Raw genomic sequence first — 20,268 nt, forward strand, 5'->3', positions numbered from 1 at the left:
CCTCAGTTGTATAAAGATGCCCAGTTCAGCACATGCAAGGGAGTTTAGCTGTGTTTAGCTAAGCTTCTAAAAACTTTTTGACATGTCAGTGTTTTATAAATTCATAGCTGCCAACAGAGAGAACGATAATTTTACATGATATTTCTGAGCAGACTGGCTGGTCACCTGGTGCAATTTGAAATGAGGTTATAGCAAGCAGTGTTTTTCAAGTCATTCAAAATTGGTACAGTAAAGGTATAGTGGTTAATTTTTAAGATGGTATATGCAGAATGTGAAACAAGGCTGTTATTTTTATCAAACATCACACATCTCCGATTCCCAGAAGAAAACATCAGCCTGGCAACACAGCAGCTGTTTGTTTTAATACTGCGAATTACTTTTTTCTTCCATACCGGGCCATTTTGCAACACTTGACATGTGTTGACACTTCTTTTCTATACTGGATCAGTTTTCCTTGAACGCCGTTCCTCCTTACTCCACCCATCCTGCCAGCACCACCTGCACACAAACCCAGGCTTACGGCCGGTCTTTTACAGGTCGTGGGTACACATTCACTGCCCTGCGGGAGTTGGGGAGCTTCTGGCTGGCATCTTACTGAACTGAGAAGCACTTTTAGCCTCACAGCTCATTCCACCTGTACCTTTTGCCCTTCAGGTTTAGATCTGGCCTGCTCTGAAATTGAGCAGGGTAATGTTTAAATACGTCCCGCAGAGCTCGCACGCAAGCTGAGCCAAAACGAATGTATGACTTGAACAACTGCGGAGAGGGGTTGAACCAGGAGACGAGTCCTTAGCTTCCTTTTAGTCCTTCTTTAATCCCCCGGCTGCTCTCCTCTGGCCTCCCTGCTTCACCAGAGGGCCAGGGGAGACGTCCTTAGGCCACCCACCAGTGCCACAGCTTGCATGGGCTCTGTGATGGCTGCCAGTGCAGGACGATGCATTCCTCGGCTAAACAGGAAGTGCCAAGGGATTTCGTACAGGAAGCAAAGCATTTCTTAAAAGGTATTTTAAATGTATTTCTGGACTGAATGCCCCTGACAATCTAGTGAGTTGGGGCTTTCAGCACATACTTCTGGGCTTAACTCATTTTCCATTTCGGTTTTGCAGATCTCCTCAAAACCAGCTTGACAGTTTAGAGGAACAGATCATTTAATAGCGTTTCCAACAAGTCCGTTTTGTTTTAGTACTATAATGAGCAACAGCTTCTTAGCTACCTACTTGAAAAAAAAAAAATCAGTGCATCATTCTAAATCAAATTCACTTTGCAAATATATGTTCGCATGAAGAAGACCTTACTTCACCTTGTAAATCAAAGCTGCACTCTGAAGAGAGGTTTCATACCACGGGGCTCAGTATCATTTTTCTCAAGGTGACCTCAGTTGTTAAGTATGAAGGTTGCATTTGATATGTCACTTCCTTTCTCTAAGTCAAAAAAAAAAAAAAAATGAACCCGTGTGTCTTTAGATCATCAGAGATCTGCTTATGACCAAAAGTTGTTTTAATCCTGATTTGTGTTGGCATTTAAAAGAGTCCAAGCAGATTTCGTTTGCCACCCTGGGTAAGAGTTTGGAGGGTGATAACTCTGCTGCATGTGTAGAGTGCCCCTGGATGAATTCTACTTTATTAGTTTATAGTCTTTCTTCTGCACACTTGGGATGAGATCATGAAAGTGTAAATGGCTGTTATCTTCAAAGGCCTCTTTTATACTGACAGAACTCCACCTTACTGACTTGTATTAATAATCTATTGCAATCCTAATTAGTTCACATCAAGGTCAGTGTTTTGTGGTGGATAAAATGACTGTAAACTCCAGAGAGTAAGTTTTTTCTTCCAATACTTTCATGTGGAAAAAGGGGAGGGAGCACAGAAAGTATTAAAAGAAAGAGAGGGAGAGATTGATGAGGACTTTTTGTTTATCTGTAGGCTAAAGAACTTTAATATGGTGTAATTAGCTCACATCATCGGAGCAACCTTTAAGATACCTGAGGCCACGCCGTAGTCATTCCTTTATCACCGTGTCTCACGGTTGACTGTGGAGACTTCCTTGTTCAGCTCTGCTCCTTCATTTATGGCATTTTGTTTCCCACTGGGAATAATCCGTTTTTCATCCCGGTATTTAATTGTCTTGAACTGCAGTCAGAGAGCAAGGGAACACCTCTCTGTGCTGTGAACTCACCACCGCCCTTTTGAACACCCCAAGTCCTGATAAGGCAATGGCTCAGGGGCTGGGCACCAGGCAATCAGAAGCCCCCCAGGACCAGCAGATCAGGTCCAGCCCCCTTGCCCTAGAGGGGAAGGCACATGCAGTCCTATGCCTGCAAATACTGACTCAGTGCAACTTCCAGGTCCTGGCCCAGGAGACACCTTGCCGCTTCCTTTCGTCGTGTTCCGCCTGTGGAAGAGAAACTTTGGAGGTGTAACCAGGGTGGGATTCACTTCACCTAGCTCGAGACATCCATGTTTTGTGTGTCTCCGTCTGACACAGTTGTCTGGAATCAGCAACTGGGGAGGGAAACAGCTGTTCCTCGGGTGTGATTCACCTGGCTTGGCTGAGATGTCTCCCTTCACTGCAATGGCTTGCTCTCCAACAATGTCTGTTTTGCCCTGTTGGCAATAAAGGGAGTCTAGACAAGTAGCTCAGAGGTAGACAGCTACTCTGTAGATCTCTCAGGTGGGATGAATCCTCCCCCAAGAGCCAAGCCAACAGCAGGCAACATTACACGTTGTACACAATTAGTGCCCTACTGCTACGTTTGCATTTCCAGGGCATGACATACCTGCCCAAGGCAGGCTGAAAGCAGCTCTTTCTCCTGCCAGCAGCAGGGCAGTGAGATGGGCTGATGGACCTGCTTCTCAGGGAGCGTTGTGCCCCACCTGAACCCTACGCTTCGGGTAGACTGCTTTCAGGATGTGAGCTAACTCGGATAAAGTGGATACATCCCCCCCCAAGCAGTTTTTCCAGGTGAACTTTCCCTGCCGGGGTGACATCAGGTAATTCATTTGTGCTCTGACTCAGCCAAGTGCTGAGCTCCGTGCCCTGAGTGCTCTGCTGAGCTGGAGCCTTGCTTTCTGTGTGCATCAGTTCTCCTTCTGCTAAAATGAGGGTTGTAATGATACCCTTCCTTGGGGGGCAGCATGAGGATCGGGTAATTAATTAGCTGGGAGGCTTTCACATACTAGAGTGGTTCAGGGAAAGCGAGGAGAAGAGCAGCACCAGCACCTAGAGCAGCAGGCAGAATCAAAGAAGAATTGAAGAATCATTTAGGCTGGAAAAGACCTGGGGAGTGGGCAGCTGGGGCATGACCAGGGGGTCTCTGTTGTCAGGGGGTGTTTGCCATGCGGACAGGTCAGGGATTCCCCTCCAGGCTCAGAGAGTTGAGATTTCTAGGTGTGGGTTTACCGAGATGGCTCAGAGAGCACTCCCAGGAACTGCCGTGCCATACAGCAGGTAGACAAGTGTGTGTGCGTGTGCGTGCATGCACACACGTGTACGTGCACATGTTGTCATCCTGCGTGCCTTCCCTCTCCTCCAGCCCACATTGCACGACCTCCAAGGCTGGGCACAATGGGACAAAGGGGGACTTTCGCCCGCTGCCGCCACGGGCGCGCTATCTGTCCCTGATTCCCTTGCTGTTTTGGTTTGTGCCTTCACTGTTTGCCTAAAGATAGAGGAAAACACTGGATCGAGTCTGGCTGCCTGTCTCTTACAGAGGAGCCAAAAGAGTGGAAGGTCAAGGCTGAATTCCTTTATTTTGTTCCTTGCTGATGCGGGGAGGGAGGGAAGAGGAGGACGAGCAAACGGTGGAATGGAGTCTCCCTCTTGAACAAATAGCTGCAGCTCTCCGGGGTGACTCACACCTTGCAAGACAAAGAACAATGCATCCTTAATTTGCAAAACTCAGCTTTCCAACTTCTGTGTGTCACTGGCACCGAGAGACTTTGCAGTTTGCCCATAATGCCATCATGTTCTTCAAAGCAGCAGTGACGCCAGCCCAGAAGGAGTGTGCTTACTCAGTAGGAGAGATGGTTTATATTTCATTTGAGCAGCTTATGTACTAACCTGCTAGGACAGCACATATGCTGATTGTGAAATCAGAGTTTTCACAGTTCAGTATTTGGAGCTGTCTGCACTTCCTGATTCCGGCACCAAGTTAGCAATGAACCCTGAGTCCTTTTTTTGGGGGGTCCCTCTCCCCACAATCACTTACTGTTCCTAAAATGCCACTTTGGTGCTTCTTTACTGTCTGTTGTGCGTATGCAGTTGTGCTAGTCCAGGCAGTTCATTAAGGAAGCTTTAAACTTGAAGGAATATTCATTGCTCCTTCTGTCCCCAAAATACACACAGCAGAACAGGTGCTTTCTTCTGCTGCCTTTGGTAGCACTTCCCAGCATGGTAATATCACTGAAGTGCTTCATTTCTTGATGTGGACACAAAGAGAGTGAAGGAAATTCAAACAAATTGTTAGAATGCACTGTTTTTTATTTTATTTTTTTCTCCTCCCTGCCATCAATTTCTAAAGAAAAGCTAGCAAAAATGTTCCCGTGAGATTTCTGTTCTCTCGGTGTCTGATATGCTCAAAGGCTCAGTCTGACAGATTTGCACCATTTTCTTCCTCAAGACCCTTTCTAGTGCAGTATTGAAAAGAAACGAGCTTACTTGCTAATCATGGCCACAGAGAAGACCAGTGGGCGGTAAGTTGCACACAGAAACTGAATACAAAGGGGAGCGAAGAGCAAAACTGGTGCTCTGCACCCAAGCACCTCGTCACACTGCTTTGCATCCCTGGGTTTTCATGGTCTTCTTTACTTGATCTTTCTCAGGGGTTGGCACCTTGCTGTATGTCCATGCCATACCTAGGATACTTTGGGAGTTCCCTGGAAGTTCATGGCAGCTAGAACCAGCAGCATCAGCAACTGGTTTGGGAAAGGTTTCTGCTCGAGGTTCACATTTGTCTCCTTTAGTCTCCAGAGTCTGGTTCCTCCATATGGGGAAATTCTCTCCTCCTCCTATCCCGTGGGAGATTTTTTGGAGGCTCAAATGCCTCTAGATTTTCTCTAGCCTTTGTAATACCCCACAAAACCACAGTAATATTGAACTAAAATGAAAACAAACACAGGTAGGAGGTCTCTGCCAAAGATCTCTCTTCCAGAGAATAGCTGGGGATTTGGGTGGGTTCCCCTCCCCATAACTTAACACATTTCCAGGCACACAACGTATCCGTCACTGTTGTTCTCAACCATAATAAGCCCTGCCACCTGTTAGCAACCCAGAAGGGGCTTTTCAAAGCTGCGGAGAGGAGTGAGTGCTCACCTCCTATAAATTTTCAGTGGAAATTGGAAGGCCTTGAAAAACTTTGCCCGGGGGCACATCAGAGCTCGCACCCACCTCGATGAAACCTCCTGGCTCCCATGCTGGGAGGTGGCTCTGCGGTGCCGCAGCGGTCTCCACAGCCGGGCACACGGAGGGAAACCACCCCGCGGGCTGGAGTGGCTGCTGGTGGAATTTTACTGTTGGCTCTGTAATTTTCCAGCTCCCCATGTTCCAGCGCAGAGAGGTACGAGAATACCAGCCTTGTGCGGCGGCCGCCACAGCCGCTGCCACTGCTGCTGCCGGCGAGGGACTTGTCCTTTGGAAAGTCCCCCCTTTGCTTATGCTACTGACTAATTCTTCCAGCCGCCGGCAGATGACACCTTTTCACGGTGCTGTGTGAGGCTGAGGATTTGCTGGGTCCCGAGGGAGGGAGGGAAATTGAATCGCTTAGGATGCACTGCTTTAGAAAGGGGCTTGGTCGGACTCACGCAGGAGCGTGTGCTGCTCACACCTTCACCTGAAACTTCAGGGAGGAAGGAGAGAAAGCAATTGGGAAGAAGAGGTAGGGAGAGACAGGCAGGTGAAAGATGCTGGAAAAAGGGGGTTGGGGAGGAGGAAAGGACGAGCAGAAGGTTTTAGGCAGGCGGTATCTTTCTGCTGAGCCTAAAGCTGCACGGAGTATTTCTGTGCTCGCAGTCCGTTTCCCCTATTAAGCAACACACCTCTCCGAATGAGCAAGTCCAGTCAGGACCGTTCCTGCCTTGCACTCAAAGGAAGGCAAAGTCACACCATAAAAACTGTTTCCCTTTGGAAAGATTAGCAAATCAGACCGGGGAGGGGAGGCGGACGAATCCCAGACTCGGAAAAGCTGTTCAAAGCAGCTGAGGATCCTGCTCTTCCCTTGTCTGCCTCCGAGCTGACACCGGGAAACTAATCCCAGCTTTCATTCACCCGTCTCCTCTGCCAGTTGTTGCCTTTATAGCGCTTGCCAGGACGGCGGGGTGATTGCAAAGCCCGGTGCTACGCGACTTTCGGGGTTTGTTGCGCACGACTGACAGAAATTTTTGCAACTCGAGAGAAAAGCCTGGCAGCAGCAGCGGCTGTTTCGCAACGCATCTTCAGCTCGCCACGCCGAGGACGGCGGGATCCTCACTGACGCAGCCAGCGGCTGATTAACCGCTCGCTCCTCGGGGCCGGCTTCTTCATCCCCCCTGGCCGGGGGCTGTGCCAAATCCCTGGCAGAAGGCTCCCTGTCCCCGCAGTGATGCTTCCCGAGGCGGAGGGCAGCTGGCAGGGCTGCAAGGGGAAGGCGGCGAGGCGTACCTGCTGCCTCGCAGGCCAGGCCTCTGCCGGCTCCCGCCGCGCGCCATCGCCTCCTGACTCACATCCTGCTGCTCCTCGCAGCGGCTTCCAGGAACACACTGTATCATACTGGGATTTGGCCCCGCGGCCCCGCTTGGCTGGGAGGCAGCGGTGTCTGACCTGCAGCCACACGCCGAGAGCCGTCTCCCTCGGCCCCAAAGGCGGAGTGGAAGGTGTGCGGGAGCCAGCCCGGCCCAGCCGCAGCACCGCCGGGCGGGTTGCCCTTTGTGGCTCGCAGGTGCAGCGGGACCTGCTAGCTGGGCTGAAGTGGAAGCATTCAGTTTGTGCGAGGGCTAAAAGGCGTGAGTTTATGCTCGAAACATGCAGCCGCATTCTCGACAGATTGCTGAGGCTCACTACATCCATCACGCAGCACAGGCGAGGGGATAGGAGCGAACACCTCGACTGCCATCCCACACCACTCCGTCATCCCACAGCCACAACCCCTTTTACACCCCGGGGTGCTGTCCCCCACCTCTACCCCCATCCCACTCTGGGGTCCAGCTGGTGCCGCGCCGCCCTCTGCCGGTGCCTTCACCACCCCTGGCGAGATGCTTCCCCGCACCCCAACGAGCATTATGCAACGTTTGTAGAGCTTAATTGAGGGCTTTATTTTATTTTTTTCCCCCCTCCTTTTTTTTTTTTTTTTTTTTTTTTTTCAAACGAGCCGAGTGCAACCTTCTTCTCGTGGCAATAAAACATGACGAGGCTTGAAAGATGGTTCAGTGCTTTCTGCTTAATAGCTTGTTAGGCATGAGGCTGGAGGCCGAGAGCGAGTGACTAGGCAGCAAGGTGTGAATTATTGCACCATAATTCTCGCCCTGGAGTGGTTTATTGCAATTAATAACTGTTTTCATGTTTTTAAATACATTTTCTCACACCATAAAAAGCAGAAATGGAAAGTACTTGCTAATGGGAGAAATACCGGGGGAATTGGGCACAGCTCACCGACTTCCTTGGGTTCGTGCTATTTTGATCTGCTTTTAAATGATTTTGGAGCTTGGCTTTAACACCGTGTGGGCCCAAAGCTCTGTTATTTCCCTTTGTTGGGGTAGCTCTCCCTGCAAACCTCTTCACAGATATTCAGAGCTGGGAAGCAACTCCCATTTATTTTCAGTGCATTTTCACCCAGTTCACTTCAGCCACACAGATTCGGTTCCCTGCGGCAGGCTACTAACTTCTGAGAAGTGCATCTCTTTATTGGGATATGGTTTAGTGGGGACTGCTAGCGTTAGGTCAGAGGTTGGACTCGATGATCTTGAGGTCTCTTCCAACCTAGAAATTCTGTGATTCTGTGATTCTGTGATTTTGAAAGCAGAAAACAGAAGAGAGCAATGCATTCGGAAAGGGTTAGTTGTCTTGTGTGTGTGTGTGTGTGAGTAGCCTAATCCTGCGGCAAATTTGAATCTGTTCCAGTTTAATTTAGGGTAAGCTGAAAGCTGAAGGAAAGCAGATATCACAAAAAAATTACAATATTCTTTGAGACCCCTACTCCAGATCCTACTGAAGCTGTTGGAAATGCAGACCTTGCCCTGACCGGGAGCCGAATCTGCCTCTCAATAGTGAAATGCTGCCATAAAAATGCTACTACAGTGATTGTTTTCTCCACTTGTTATTAAACAACTGCGACGGTGATGCCTGGGGTCAGCCAGCATAACCTGCTTTCATGTGTGTATGCAACATAATATGCTATATTAACATCCCTGAATAGATTGCAACTTAACCAACCCGACGTCAGAAAAAAAAAAGCTGATCTTTAGTATCTAATAGCAGATACAGGGACTGGGAATACAGGTAACAAGATGTAAAATTGATCGGTAGTTAGACCTTTCACTTAAGAAAGACTTAATGGGATTGTGAGATTAATAATGGGGGGTTCTCTGGCTGGCTGTCACTGTTTCAAATACCCCAGGGGTTGGTAATGATAGCAAATGGATGAGGCGGGTCAGATACGCTGGTAGGCTCTTTCCGGATGTGAGTAGACGTGTATTTGGTCCATTATCCAGTTTCCAGTTGGGACACAGCATGAGGCTAATTCTAGTCGCACCAGAAGAGAAGAGATTGTATTTCAGTTTTAATCCTGTTGGTGTTTAGTAAAGCGGTGACAAGGCCTTGCTTCCCTTTCTGCTACTGCTGCTGCTGCTGCAGCGTGTCCTGCATCTTCTTCCCCTTGTCTGTGCTTATTGCACCGGGGGCTGTTTTATGGAACAGGATGGAGTTTTATGGAGTTTATCCTGCGGACGCTGGGCAAGGAATGAGACAAGCCCATAGCCCCTGTCCTGAAGAGCCAGCGATGTAAGGAACAAGAGAAAAGTGGCAGACAGCTGCCCCGCCAGGCAATGGAAGTCAGTGACAGGAGAAAATAGACAGCATGATCTCTCCTTCCAGTCTGAAAAACAAGGATGGGCGGCAGCACTGCCTTCGCAGCCGTACAGGTCCCTCTGGAGGCAGTGACTTTTCCCCTCTTCCCTTTGGTGCTAGGAGCTGAGGACCTGAGAGCAAGTGATAAGACATTTCCAGTCAAAGGCGCTCAGCTGCAAAATAAACAAGAACAAATACTGGGGACGTGGCCAACTTTAGGATGTGCTCCACAAACCTCCTCGTTCGAAACTAAAACTTCCCTGCAACCACAAAACAAGGAAAACGGGAGCAACGTGGAGTTTCCTCCCTCCTGAAAAGGCAGAGAAGCAGAGAGGCCGTGGCCCCAGCTGGAACCTCCTTCTGCAGTGGCAGCATTGGACAAAGCCCTTGAGAGAGCGGTGGTGGAGAGGAGCCTCTGGCTCCCGTGGCGTCAGCCTTGGCGGGACACTCCAAGGACTCCCTGGGCTGGAAGACAAAACTATGGAGCCTCCAGCCTGGGCCTGGGCGCCTCCAGTGCACATATCTCATCCCCAGCTGAACTGCTGAACTGGGATCAGTGGGACTGGGTGCTGAAATAAGGCAGGCGCGATTTAATTAACCCCATTTGGGAACCGAAGCACGCAGTGTCGTAGCATTACAAAGCTTACTATGCCGAAGGTTTGTGGTATTTATCCTAATGCCTCCCCTGGAGACTGAATTCCCTTGTCTGTTTCCCCGTCGTCTTTAATAAACACCGGCCATACATTAACAGCGAGATGATGTTACAGCTCAGAACGCGGCAGGCTTTGTGCCTACATCTTTTTGTTTGTTGCTGCTAAAGCCTATTTAATCCAATTGGATGTTGCTTTTAAAACATGAGTCAACTGCATTTATTTTTGAGGAAGTCTGCCTAAAAAAAAAAAAAAAAATTAAATATTGATAATATCTGATTTTGAATATGTTACTCAGCAGAAAAATCTTTAGGAGACTTAAGTTTACTCTGCAAATGCCTTCACTAGTTATTTTTGAAAGGCTCGGAGTTTTGTATAAATCGTCCTTTCTAAACAGATGAAACAAACAAAATGTAAAACTCATCTCCATAAAGCACAACAAAATAATAATTTCCAGATGGGCTTTCTGATGGAAGATCAAAGTCCTTCGTCTCAGACTTGGGAAATTTCCCTTCCATGCTGGTATCAGTTTTATCTGAATGCAGTCCATCCAACATTTGCTTCTTTCAAAAAGGCAATTAGCTAGATGAAGCTGCAGGAGACTGCTCTTAGTGCTGAAGAAAATGGAAAAAGATTTTGCTAAAAACAGTAAACAATGTTGTGGGCAGGGAAGGGGGGTGGATTCATTCTCACTTTGAGTTATACAAAAACTAGACATTTCTATACACTCAAAAATGCCAGTTTTGTATGCAAATATTAAATAAGCAAAATAGAGTTGTTGCTACATTGGTGCGACTGGTTTGGACAAACTCCCTGCTATGCATCTTTGATTTCAAACGTCTTGGGGCTAGAAAATAATAGGCCAGTGTTTTTCCCTATTTAACTAAATGTTTTACGCATCCATGTGGTTTGGGATTTTGCTTCCAAGCACCAGAAACTTCTCCTAAAAGTCTGTACTTGCAGAGCTTCATTGATTTGAGCTTAGCACTTCCACAGTTTGTGCCAGGGTTTCTGTTCCCCGAGTTCAGCCACTGCTAGTAGATGCACCCCTCCCTCTGAATTGTATTTCTGTATTTTATGCGTAGTGCATGTGAAATAGATGTGCAAAATACCTCTCTGCTTCATTAAAGCTGGGATTTTCAAAAGATGGAGGAAGACAAAATCCCCAGTCCTAGCCATCCAACTGGGAATCTGCCTTCTGGAGGAGATTAGTCTCACTCCCCTTCTCTGTCTCTCCGTCTCTCCCACACAGACGCATTTTTATCTTGTTTTTCTCTTTCTACGTACACCCTTGCACAGAAGCACTCACAGTTCGGTATTTTTGTCTTCGTGGTGCCATGCAAGACATGCTTTTTTGGCAAAAAGGGCTGTGAATGCACAGCCTGAAATACTAATGCATCCCAGAAATGAGTAGTCTTTCACCTCGGAAAGCTTAATCTCAGCTTTCCATGACGGGTTTTCACTGCCTACTGACAATGGGAAAAGGCAAAAAGCTTCACAAGAAAAAAAAAAAAAACAACCACTCAAAACTCCCAAATGCAGAAATAGTGTTTTAGAAAGCACTTCATCTGTAGGGGGATTATGGCACTGAAATGTAATTACATTGGTATTTAAGTTTCCACGTCCACTACGCTGTTGGGTTCGCATACTGGACTGCAAAGTGTTACCATTCCAAACAGCCGATAGGTCTCTTTCTCATTGCAGACACGAGGCAAGTGCAGCCGTCTCCGCCGTGGTCCTACGACCAGTCCTACCAGTACCTGGGCTCCATCGCCACCCCCTCGGTACACCCCGCCACGCCGATATCACCCGGCAGGGCCAGCGGCATGACGTCCCTCACCGCAGAGCTTTCCAGCCGCCTCTCCGGTAAGCACTCGAAAGTCAGTGCCCCCAGACCAGGTCCTGCTGAAGACCCTGGCTGATGCCCAAGCAAAACGGGTGCCGCGTCCTCGTCTGCTGCCACAGCTTCTCCCCAGGGCCAGTGAAGCTTGTGCTGGGCCCCCTGTAGCGAGCCTTCCCAAACGGTTTGCTAGGATTTGTGCAAAGAGCGAGGGAGTATGGTTTGGGGCCCAGCATATTGTTGCTGAAAGAGAAAAGAACAGGAGAAAGTAGCACTTTGAAGATGTCTGGAACTATTAAAATCATTTAGATAGCCGGGGAGCTGTTGTATCTGCCAAGAAATGAATGCCACGGATACTCCAGTCCTGTTTCCTCCCCTCACTCTAAATTCAGACCAGAGCACAGCAGATTATGGGTGGACACGCTGCGTGCAGGATAGTATTTTTTGACATCTTAAGTGTTGCACTGTACTGTCTTGTTACATCTTTCTCAAATTGTACTGCCGAGCTTTACAAGCCAACATAAAAATACAGCGTGGAAGTGAAAGCTACCCCCGTGGCTTGCAGCATACTCAGCTGACCATATGCTGACTCTAACCCCACATATTGAACCAATATGTGTGTGTTCAATAACAGGAATTTTCCTTAAATGAATGAGAGCCATATCATCCAAATTTGCACATGGCTTTTTCAAAAATATCTTATTTGGCCGCACATATTGCTCTCATTTGAATAATCAGGGCTTCTTCTAAGATCAGAGGGAATCACTTAAATGTTCTTCAGCCTGTCCTGTTGTCATTACAGAACCTGCTTTAGAAGAGTCAAAGGGATGATGCCCAGCAAAAGTAAACTAGTTTTTAGTGCTGGGTGTTAATTACATCACAGAGCTACCCAAAAAAAGCAGGAACCCTTTCTTGGGGGGGGAAAAAAAAAAAAAAAAAAAAAAAAAAAAAAAGTCTTGTTTAAAAAAAAAAACAAGTCCATAAATATCCACATTTTTCATTGAAGTTCTTTTTTTTTTTTTTTTTTTTTTTAATGAAAAGACTTCTTTTTAATTTTCCCCCAGCTCTTTCTCTACATGGAGGCTCATCTCTACAAAACCTGTTTTTTTATAATGCTTCTGAAATATTACCTGTACATTAAATGTCATTCAGTACTTCCAGTAATATATTTCAATACTTTCTCCCCAACCCCAGTACTGTCACACACACGTGCTGCCTATTTAAATTACTCATGGTCAAAACAGACAGCAAGCCTGAGGGATTTTAGGTCCTACCATCTAAAGATATGGTGCCTCAAAAGGAAAAAGAAGGCTATGGGACATACTTGAAACACCTTGACATTAAGTTTTGTTATTCTGCTGTTTGCCAACCTGGGCAGAAGAAACCCTCATCTGACAAGCGATGTGTCTAGGCAGTTTCAAGAAGTTTGATTTCTTTCTCAGGAATGAGGTGTGGAAGCACCATTTAAAGTCTGGCAAGTTGTCAGATGTCACCTTCAGCCTTAGCTATCCTTAACCTCCTGCCATTCCACACCATAGCGTATCTTGCTGTGTTAAATCTAAATGTGCTTGGGTCTGGGGGAAGGAAGTGTCTTCAGGGGTCCCACTGATCTTCCAGAAAAAAAAAATAAATACAGAAGGCAAACCCAAAAAGGAAGCATCCAGCATGCGTCAAAGCTTTTCTAAGAAATTTGTAGAAATTCATCAGCGTGTTGGCTGCGCGGCTGACGAGCTTTCAGAGCTTGGCGCTGGAGTGTGTCTGCTCTAGCTTTAGAACCAGTCAGAGCCAAGAGCTTTGTTTTCTCTCTGCTTCTTCTCATGAGTATTTCCTTCAGCGCATGGCTCCTGCCGACTCCACGCCTTGTCTGACAGGAGAAGTTGTCTTCTGGAAAGATTTTTTTTCTTAATTATTGTTGTTATTTTAATCATGCACTGCTGCCAACTCTAGGGACTGACACCTTCCATTAATCTGAGTCATGATGAAGATCCTTTCTAAAGAGGCTGTTACCTGCTCTTGTTTAATCCTTGCACACCAGGAAAGGAGATGGTGGGACTGGGCATCCTTTCACTGATGTCAGACAAAGCGGAGCACAATTTGACCAACCTATAAAACCTCCGCTTAGCAGGATGAGAAAGGTTTCTAGTACAAATGAAAGGGGAAAAAAAAAAAAAAGTCCAACTCCCAAAGATATAATTCTGCTTTAAAAAGGCATTGCTTTTTTATATCCTCATTAGAGCCAAGATTTTCAGAAGTTAGTAACAACTGTGTAGACGTCATATGAAGACCCAGATTCAAAGACCTTAAATGAACCTGATTTTTCTTGACTTTGGTAGTGTCGAGAGTCAATGTGGAGCTGTGCTCCTAAGTGCTAACAGCTGGGCTAAGCCTGTGTGTGTAGACCTTGCCTGTGTATGTTCGTGTACCCGAAGGACAATGTGTGCTCCAGGGAGCTTCCCGTTTGAGTCAGCAAATAAAACAGGGAGCAAGGAGAAACTATGCAGAAGCCGGACGATTTGTATTTAGGTCCCATCAGTGTCCCTGGTGACTCGTGATTCTGAGCAAGGCTGAGATCCGCATCCCCATCCCACACCCAGCCGCTGAGGATGAGGACACTGGAAGTGTAAACAATTGTATGTGCTGTAAGGTCTTTAGGAGCAAGCACATACACATACAAAACGAGGTGAGAGCTTGGCACTCCTCTTTAATTGCTGCTTTACTGAAATTAATCCAAAACATCCAGACCTGCAAGCACTACAGTGACTGTGTCAGAGACGAGGTGAGGGACAGCTCTGTTCTCTCCCCAGCAGCACCGCTTTGGCTAGCTATAGAACAGGGTTCGGATGTTGATTATTGCCTTGAGAAGGTGAACCTCTGCTCCGCCAGCTTAACAGCTCTCTGCCTTCCTTCCCTGCACTCCAGGTGCTTCCGACCTGACGGCATTCAGTGACCCCAGGGTGGGGATCGACCGCTCCTTCTCCGCGCTCCCTTCCATTTCCGACCCTCGGATGCACTACCCGGGAGCGTTCACCTACACGCCGACGCCCGTCAGTTCGGGGATAGGGATCGGTATGTCTGCCATGTCCACGGCCACGAGATACCACACCTATCTCCCGCCTCCGTACCCCGGCTCCTCTCAGGCCCAAGGCAGCCCGTTCCAGACCAGCTCGCCCTCGTACCACCTCTACTACGGAACCTCGGCCGGGTCCTATCAGTTCTCCATGATCTCGGGGGGAGACCGGTCCCCCCCGCGCATCCACCCTCCTTGCACCAATGCTTCCACGGGATCGACACTCCTCAACCCCAACCTTCCCAACCAAAGCGATGTGGTTGAGGCAGAAGGGAGCCACAGCAACTCCCCGACTAACATGGGCACCACGGCAAGGCTAGAGGAAGCGGTGTGGCGACCGTACTGAATGCATTTTCTGTAGTCACGGGGCCAGGACTGACGTGCTTTCGATTTACCGATGCCTGTAGGTATCCCATAAACACCTGTCTTGCTTGTGGGCCCTGCCATGTTCATACATCACTTCCAGAAGCAAACTCTCCAGAAGTCAGCGCTCCCAGGAGCGGTGGTGTGCGTTGGCCAGCCAGCTGTGGGGCTGGTGAAGCAGCAGCACGCCAACAAGGTACCCTCTCGGGGGGCTGAGCTTCTGGAAAGGAGGACGTGCAGGTTGGTGGCCTGTAGGTAGTGAGGGTGGGTAGGAAGATACCCAGTTTGTTTCCAGGCCTGTGGCTTCCAAACGTGCCTGGGCTTGAAGGTCTCCACAGCCCTAAAGAGTTTCAGTTCACTTCTATTTTTAAGACTTAAGACCTAAAAGAATCTTAGTGAGTTTACTGCATCTTACGGACATATTAACTATAAGGAAGTATAGGAAGATTCCCAGAGGGAAACTGTGAACGCTTCTGTTTTAGCAATGCTGTGAATGAGAGGTTTTATATGTTGGACTTCATCCTTTCTTTTTTTTTTTTTTTTTAACCATGTTGTATATTCCAAAGAATATGGATTTTTTTTTTATTGCTGTTTTTTTGTTTTGTTTTGGGTTCTTTTGTTGGTTTTGTTTTATTTTTTTTTGGATGCAACTCATCCTGCTTTGCATCTAATTTGTTTTATTTCTCTTGGCACCTTATAAATTGCAAAAAAAAAGATTTTACTTTTTTTTGTTGTTTTAATCATGCTTGCTTCTTTCTTGCTTTGTCAACTGAAAGAATCAGCCCTTTTTCAATAAGTTAATTTAACTTTTTTCTCTTGGACTTTTTTTTTTTTAATACGACGGCTACAGCCTTGGGTCATTTTCAACTACTGTACTATTTGATGAGTTCATTGATATTTATGCTTGATATTTAGACTTTTCTTATTTGTTGATACTATTATTATTTAAATATGCCTATATAAAAAAAAAAAAAAATCAGCAATTGCCTTTTTTGGTAGCAGCCAAAGTCAAATTTATCACATTGAAAAAGGCTGGAATAACGATGGGTAAAGTGACCTCCTAATTATCTTGAAATATTGTTTACAATTCTCCCTTTCATTTTACTCAGCTAGCTGGGCTCTGAGCCTCAGAGGTGTGTAGATGCCCTGTTCTCACTGAAATGACTGATGCACCAGAAGCCCCGAGAAGGCACTGTGCCTCCCCACCCAGTGGAGTCATCTCTCCCCACCCCTTCCTCACTTTTCCTTTGTCACCAGTGGTGATGTTCAGGATCAGCAGTCAGGAGGTCCATATATCATAAGGCAGACTCTATATTCCCTAATTAAATACATCCTCATACGTAGTCTTTCAAATCAAAAGGCAACACACGGTTAGCATGGCAAGGGTGAAGTCCTGGCTCTGCTAGAATCAACGTGAGGCTTGCTCCCAGATCAGTGGAGCCAAGATTTCTGTGCAGTACAAGAGCCATGTTCCAGCCTACTGGAAAATAGATCAAGCCGTACATCGCAGAATAGCTCGGGCTGAACAGGGTTGTCAGGCTCATCTGGAAAGCAGGCCAGCAAAGAAGGGGCCTTAACGGTTCTTCCACCACCAAATTCTGGGGGAAGAGGAAGGAGATTTAAAACTGGTGCACAAACTAGTCTGTCCTGTAGCAAATCTGCAAGCCTTATTCTAACAGCATGTTAATACAGAGTCGTCATCGTTGCCCATCGTTACAGCACAAACATATCAGATGTCACTGTAAAGTTTATGGCACTATTTTATTTGAGGGTTTGGTCTGAATGCAGTTGTTGTACTACTCATTAATTGCAAACTGCTGATGTTGACACGTGTGCGTTCCAAATGATCTGATTATTATTTAATGTACCTCTTAAACGAGTGAAACAATTGCAGGTCAACTCAGAGAGTATTTGAAAGCAGGACTTCAGATCAGTGTTTGATGTTTAAAAGAAAAAAAATTAAAAGGATTCAAATTAAAAAGATCCTTGGCTGCAGGCAGCAAAACAGCTGGACTTATTTAAAACCATTTGTTTTTCAAGTTTTCTTTTTTTTTATATATGATTTTGCTTCTTTGTTTAAGACAGATGCAGTAGCACTTTGGTACTGAACAGTTACAAATTGAAGAATTTACATTGTCAGTAAGGTCATTTTTATGCAGAAAATAGGGAGTGTTTCAAGAGATCTCAGCAAAAGTTCAAAATGGTTCTGTTAAAATACATACATGGCCCTGTGCTTTTAATTTTGCATAATATTATTTATCATTTTCTAGAGTTTGCTCTGAACAAAAAAGGCAGACAACATCCAAAAAAAACGATATCAGAACAGTTAAAAATGCATTTTGGCAGTATGGAGACCTTGCTGAATATGGAAATAGAGAGACCCTACCTGTTGTGACATTTTACATAGTTAGAACCTCACCTCTTCAGTAGCCTAAAAAAAAGTCCTTCGTCACTAAACAGTAGCTCTGTTGCAGAATCCATCTTACACGTTCTCTGTCGCTGTGCAATTAAAACCATCGCTGACCACAGCTTTCACATCGGCCTCATGACCAGAGCACCCAAGTGTGTAGTGCTGTGAGTGGGAACCCAAAAGTGAGGGCGAGGAGCCGCAGGGGAGCTGGATGCCTCGGCTCGCAGGGCACAGCTGCGGGTGGCCAGGTGTTTTCAGCCTGGAGGCAGGAGTGAGGTTGCTGTGGTCAGTGAGCTCCCAGGCTGGTCTCTCGCCACAGCCACGACTGCTCTCTGCTAAAGCCCTTTGCCCATTTTAGCCCCTAGTGTTGTGCTGCCCACTTCTGAAACCAAAGCATCAGGGATCCAGAAGGACGTGGCATCTCTCAGCCTGGAGATCAGGTCTAATACATAATGTTTCAGGTGGCTATGCATCTGCTGTCTTCATGCTTGCCTCGAAGCCAAACTTTAATTTTACACTCCCTGGTGTGAACAGTATGAGAAAATGCAGAGTTGGCCACAACACTTACCCTGTGTCTTTGCTGAAATGTAACCAAAACCTGGGATTTCCCAGCCCTCACTTGTGATAATTGCCAGCAGCTAAACTCCTGAGTCTAACCTCTCTGTGCATGTCAAACACGAAACAAAGCAGTGCCCTCTTTACAGAGGAAAACCTAAGTTTATTATCCCTTTTAATTAGCCTGTTTAATCACCGTGGGCTACAGTGTGTTCACACAAGTGCTTATGAGACACCACAGTTTACTCAAATCTCTATTTTTCTAGCCATCCCCTGTCCCACTGAGGACAGCAAAGATCTCTGAGGCTATAAAAATTCTCTTGTGTCATTCCTCTCATACCTTAACAGCACTTAGCAGGCAGAAAGAAGACAGTCAGGTGAAACACTTCTGCCATTCACGTCTCCAAATTATAATGTATGAGTATATATTTTTATATATATAATATATATATATTTATATAGTTTTATCATCCCGGTTGCTGAGTGGAATCCAAAAAGCACTACTGTGCTTCCCTTTGCAAGTCACAGTCAGCAGAGTGCCTTAGGCTCCTTCCCCGGCCGACACGCAGCTAATGGCAGCTCGCGTGCTCCTCTCACGAGACACAGCCCGTTGTCCAGAGGCAGCCTTATCAAACAACTTCAAGGTCAATACAGGGCCCAGCTCTCAATTGTGCCCCTTACTTGACTGGCAAACAGCCTTTCTGCTCACTTCCAGAGTTCCCGATACGCTTCCAGAGCAATGTCAAGGAGCTTTAGTGCAAAGGGGAGGCAGCCGCAAGGAGCATCGCCGCTGCTAAGGGTTTCGTTTGTAGAGTTACGCCAAATGAGCTTCTGGAAAGGAGAAAAACAGTTTCCTCCAAATGGCCCACAGTCTTTGAGTCTTTGTCAGAGTGTTCTGAGTTGCCTGCACTCTTGAAACATTCATTACTGCTTTCTGGATGACCTTTTCCATTTGGGTATTTGAAGATTCAGGATGAGTGGATCGTTTTCAATCTGAGCAAAACACTTTCTTGTTTTCCTGCATCACAACATTCTCGTATTTTATTTTTGTTAACCTCGCTTGGTCAGTACTGATCACTTGGCATTTTTCTCCTTGTCCTAAGAGGGTTGCATCAACAGAGTTACTTGTATTTATGTATGTAAATAGATTTCTAAAGCTTCATAGCAAAATATTTAGTGCTTGTAATTACTCCGCTTTTTTTTTTTTTTCATTTTTCTGTGTTTTTAATGAACTTACCTTTGTTTGCTTAAATACTGTAGTGAGACTTATTTCTTTCCAAATTAGTTATTTTTAGGCTTCAAGATTAACTACATTTTATTCACTTTTGTAAACAGTTATAGCATGGTCTCTATTCAACACTCTTCACTTTTTTGTGGTAGGGGAGAAACGAATGTGCAAAAATCTGTGGGTTATTTGTGGTATTCTGGGTATGACAATTACACCTTTCTTTCAAACAAAAACTAAACTTTCAGTCTGAGGTGGCAGTATGGCAAGTCTGAGGGGAGGACACAGTGGGAGATGCACTCCTATCAGAATGGCAACAAAGTGCATCCGTTCAGCATTTACTGGATCTGTTTACAAACCAGATGCCGCAGCATACTGGAACAGTCACATTTTCCCTTGACACTGTCGTGCTGAACATTTCCAGAAGGGGAAACTACCAGGTCCTGGAAGTTTGCTTTTCTGTTTTTGATTGCAGGGGATTTTTCTTTGGGGGGGCGGGAGGGAGGCTGCTGTTTTTTTGGAACCAGATAGGAAAAGAGAATAGAGTAGACTTTTCCCCCACTACAGGAAGTCTCTAGATACCACGTCAGAGTAGACTCTTGCTGTACATAGGGATGGCTGTGTCCAGCGCCACGGGAAAACTCATTACAACTAGCACGCAGAGCAGCTGGACTGCTGCGTTAGTTCTAATGAAGACTTTCTTTCTTTCTTTGTACCACAGTTTCCTCTGTAAATTCAATATCATAATTAGTGTGAATGACAAATAAAATGTTTGACAAGTATGCACATTGGCTTGCTGCGTTCTTTCGTCAGGGAGAAAACTGTCAGAGAGAGAGCAACCATCAGAAAAAGGACATTGACAGTGTAGCATTCACAACATCAAAAACACATTTCCATATATTTTTTTCCACTTAATTTATTTCTTTTTTAACATTACGTTTTTAAGGTTAAATGACATTTTTTTCTGTGGTGGGGTGGCCTGGCCTGCTATCCAATAGGATCATCAAAACAGGACTGAAATGAGACTTTGCATGTACAGAAGTCTGATAATTGAATTATCTTGATCAAATTTGAATAATCTAAGATTTTCTATAGCTTTTACTCTTCTCCCTTAATCTTTTGCTT

The 20,268-nt window shown here is 46.1% G+C and overlaps 1 protein-coding gene across 5 annotated transcripts in view; it reads left to right on the forward strand.

The window, feature by feature from the left end:
- RUNX1 (RUNX family transcription factor 1) overlaps nucleotides 1–19,929 on the forward strand; it is a 173,459-nt gene extending 153,530 nt beyond the window's left edge. For 4 of the 5 annotated variants that reach the window (XM_084511705.1, XM_084511709.1, XM_084511706.1 and 1 more), the window contains 2 exons: nucleotides 11,388–11,549; nucleotides 14,443–19,929. In XM_084511705.1, the coding sequence (XP_084367831.1) occupies nucleotides 11,388–11,549; nucleotides 14,443–14,936 (656 nt within the window). In that variant the 3' untranslated portion in view covers nucleotides 14,937–19,929. Of the gene's footprint in view, nucleotides 1–11,369; nucleotides 11,550–14,442 lie in introns of all 5 variants that reach the window. The other variant, XM_084511708.1, reaches the window with a different exon arrangement.
- Nucleotides 19,930–20,268: the final 339 nt, after the last annotated feature.

Source organism: Aythya ferina, assembly GCF_964211825.1.
Source record: "Aythya ferina genome assembly, chromosome: 1".
NCBI classification, from domain to species: domain Eukaryota; kingdom Metazoa; phylum Chordata; class Aves; order Anseriformes; family Anatidae; genus Aythya; species Aythya ferina.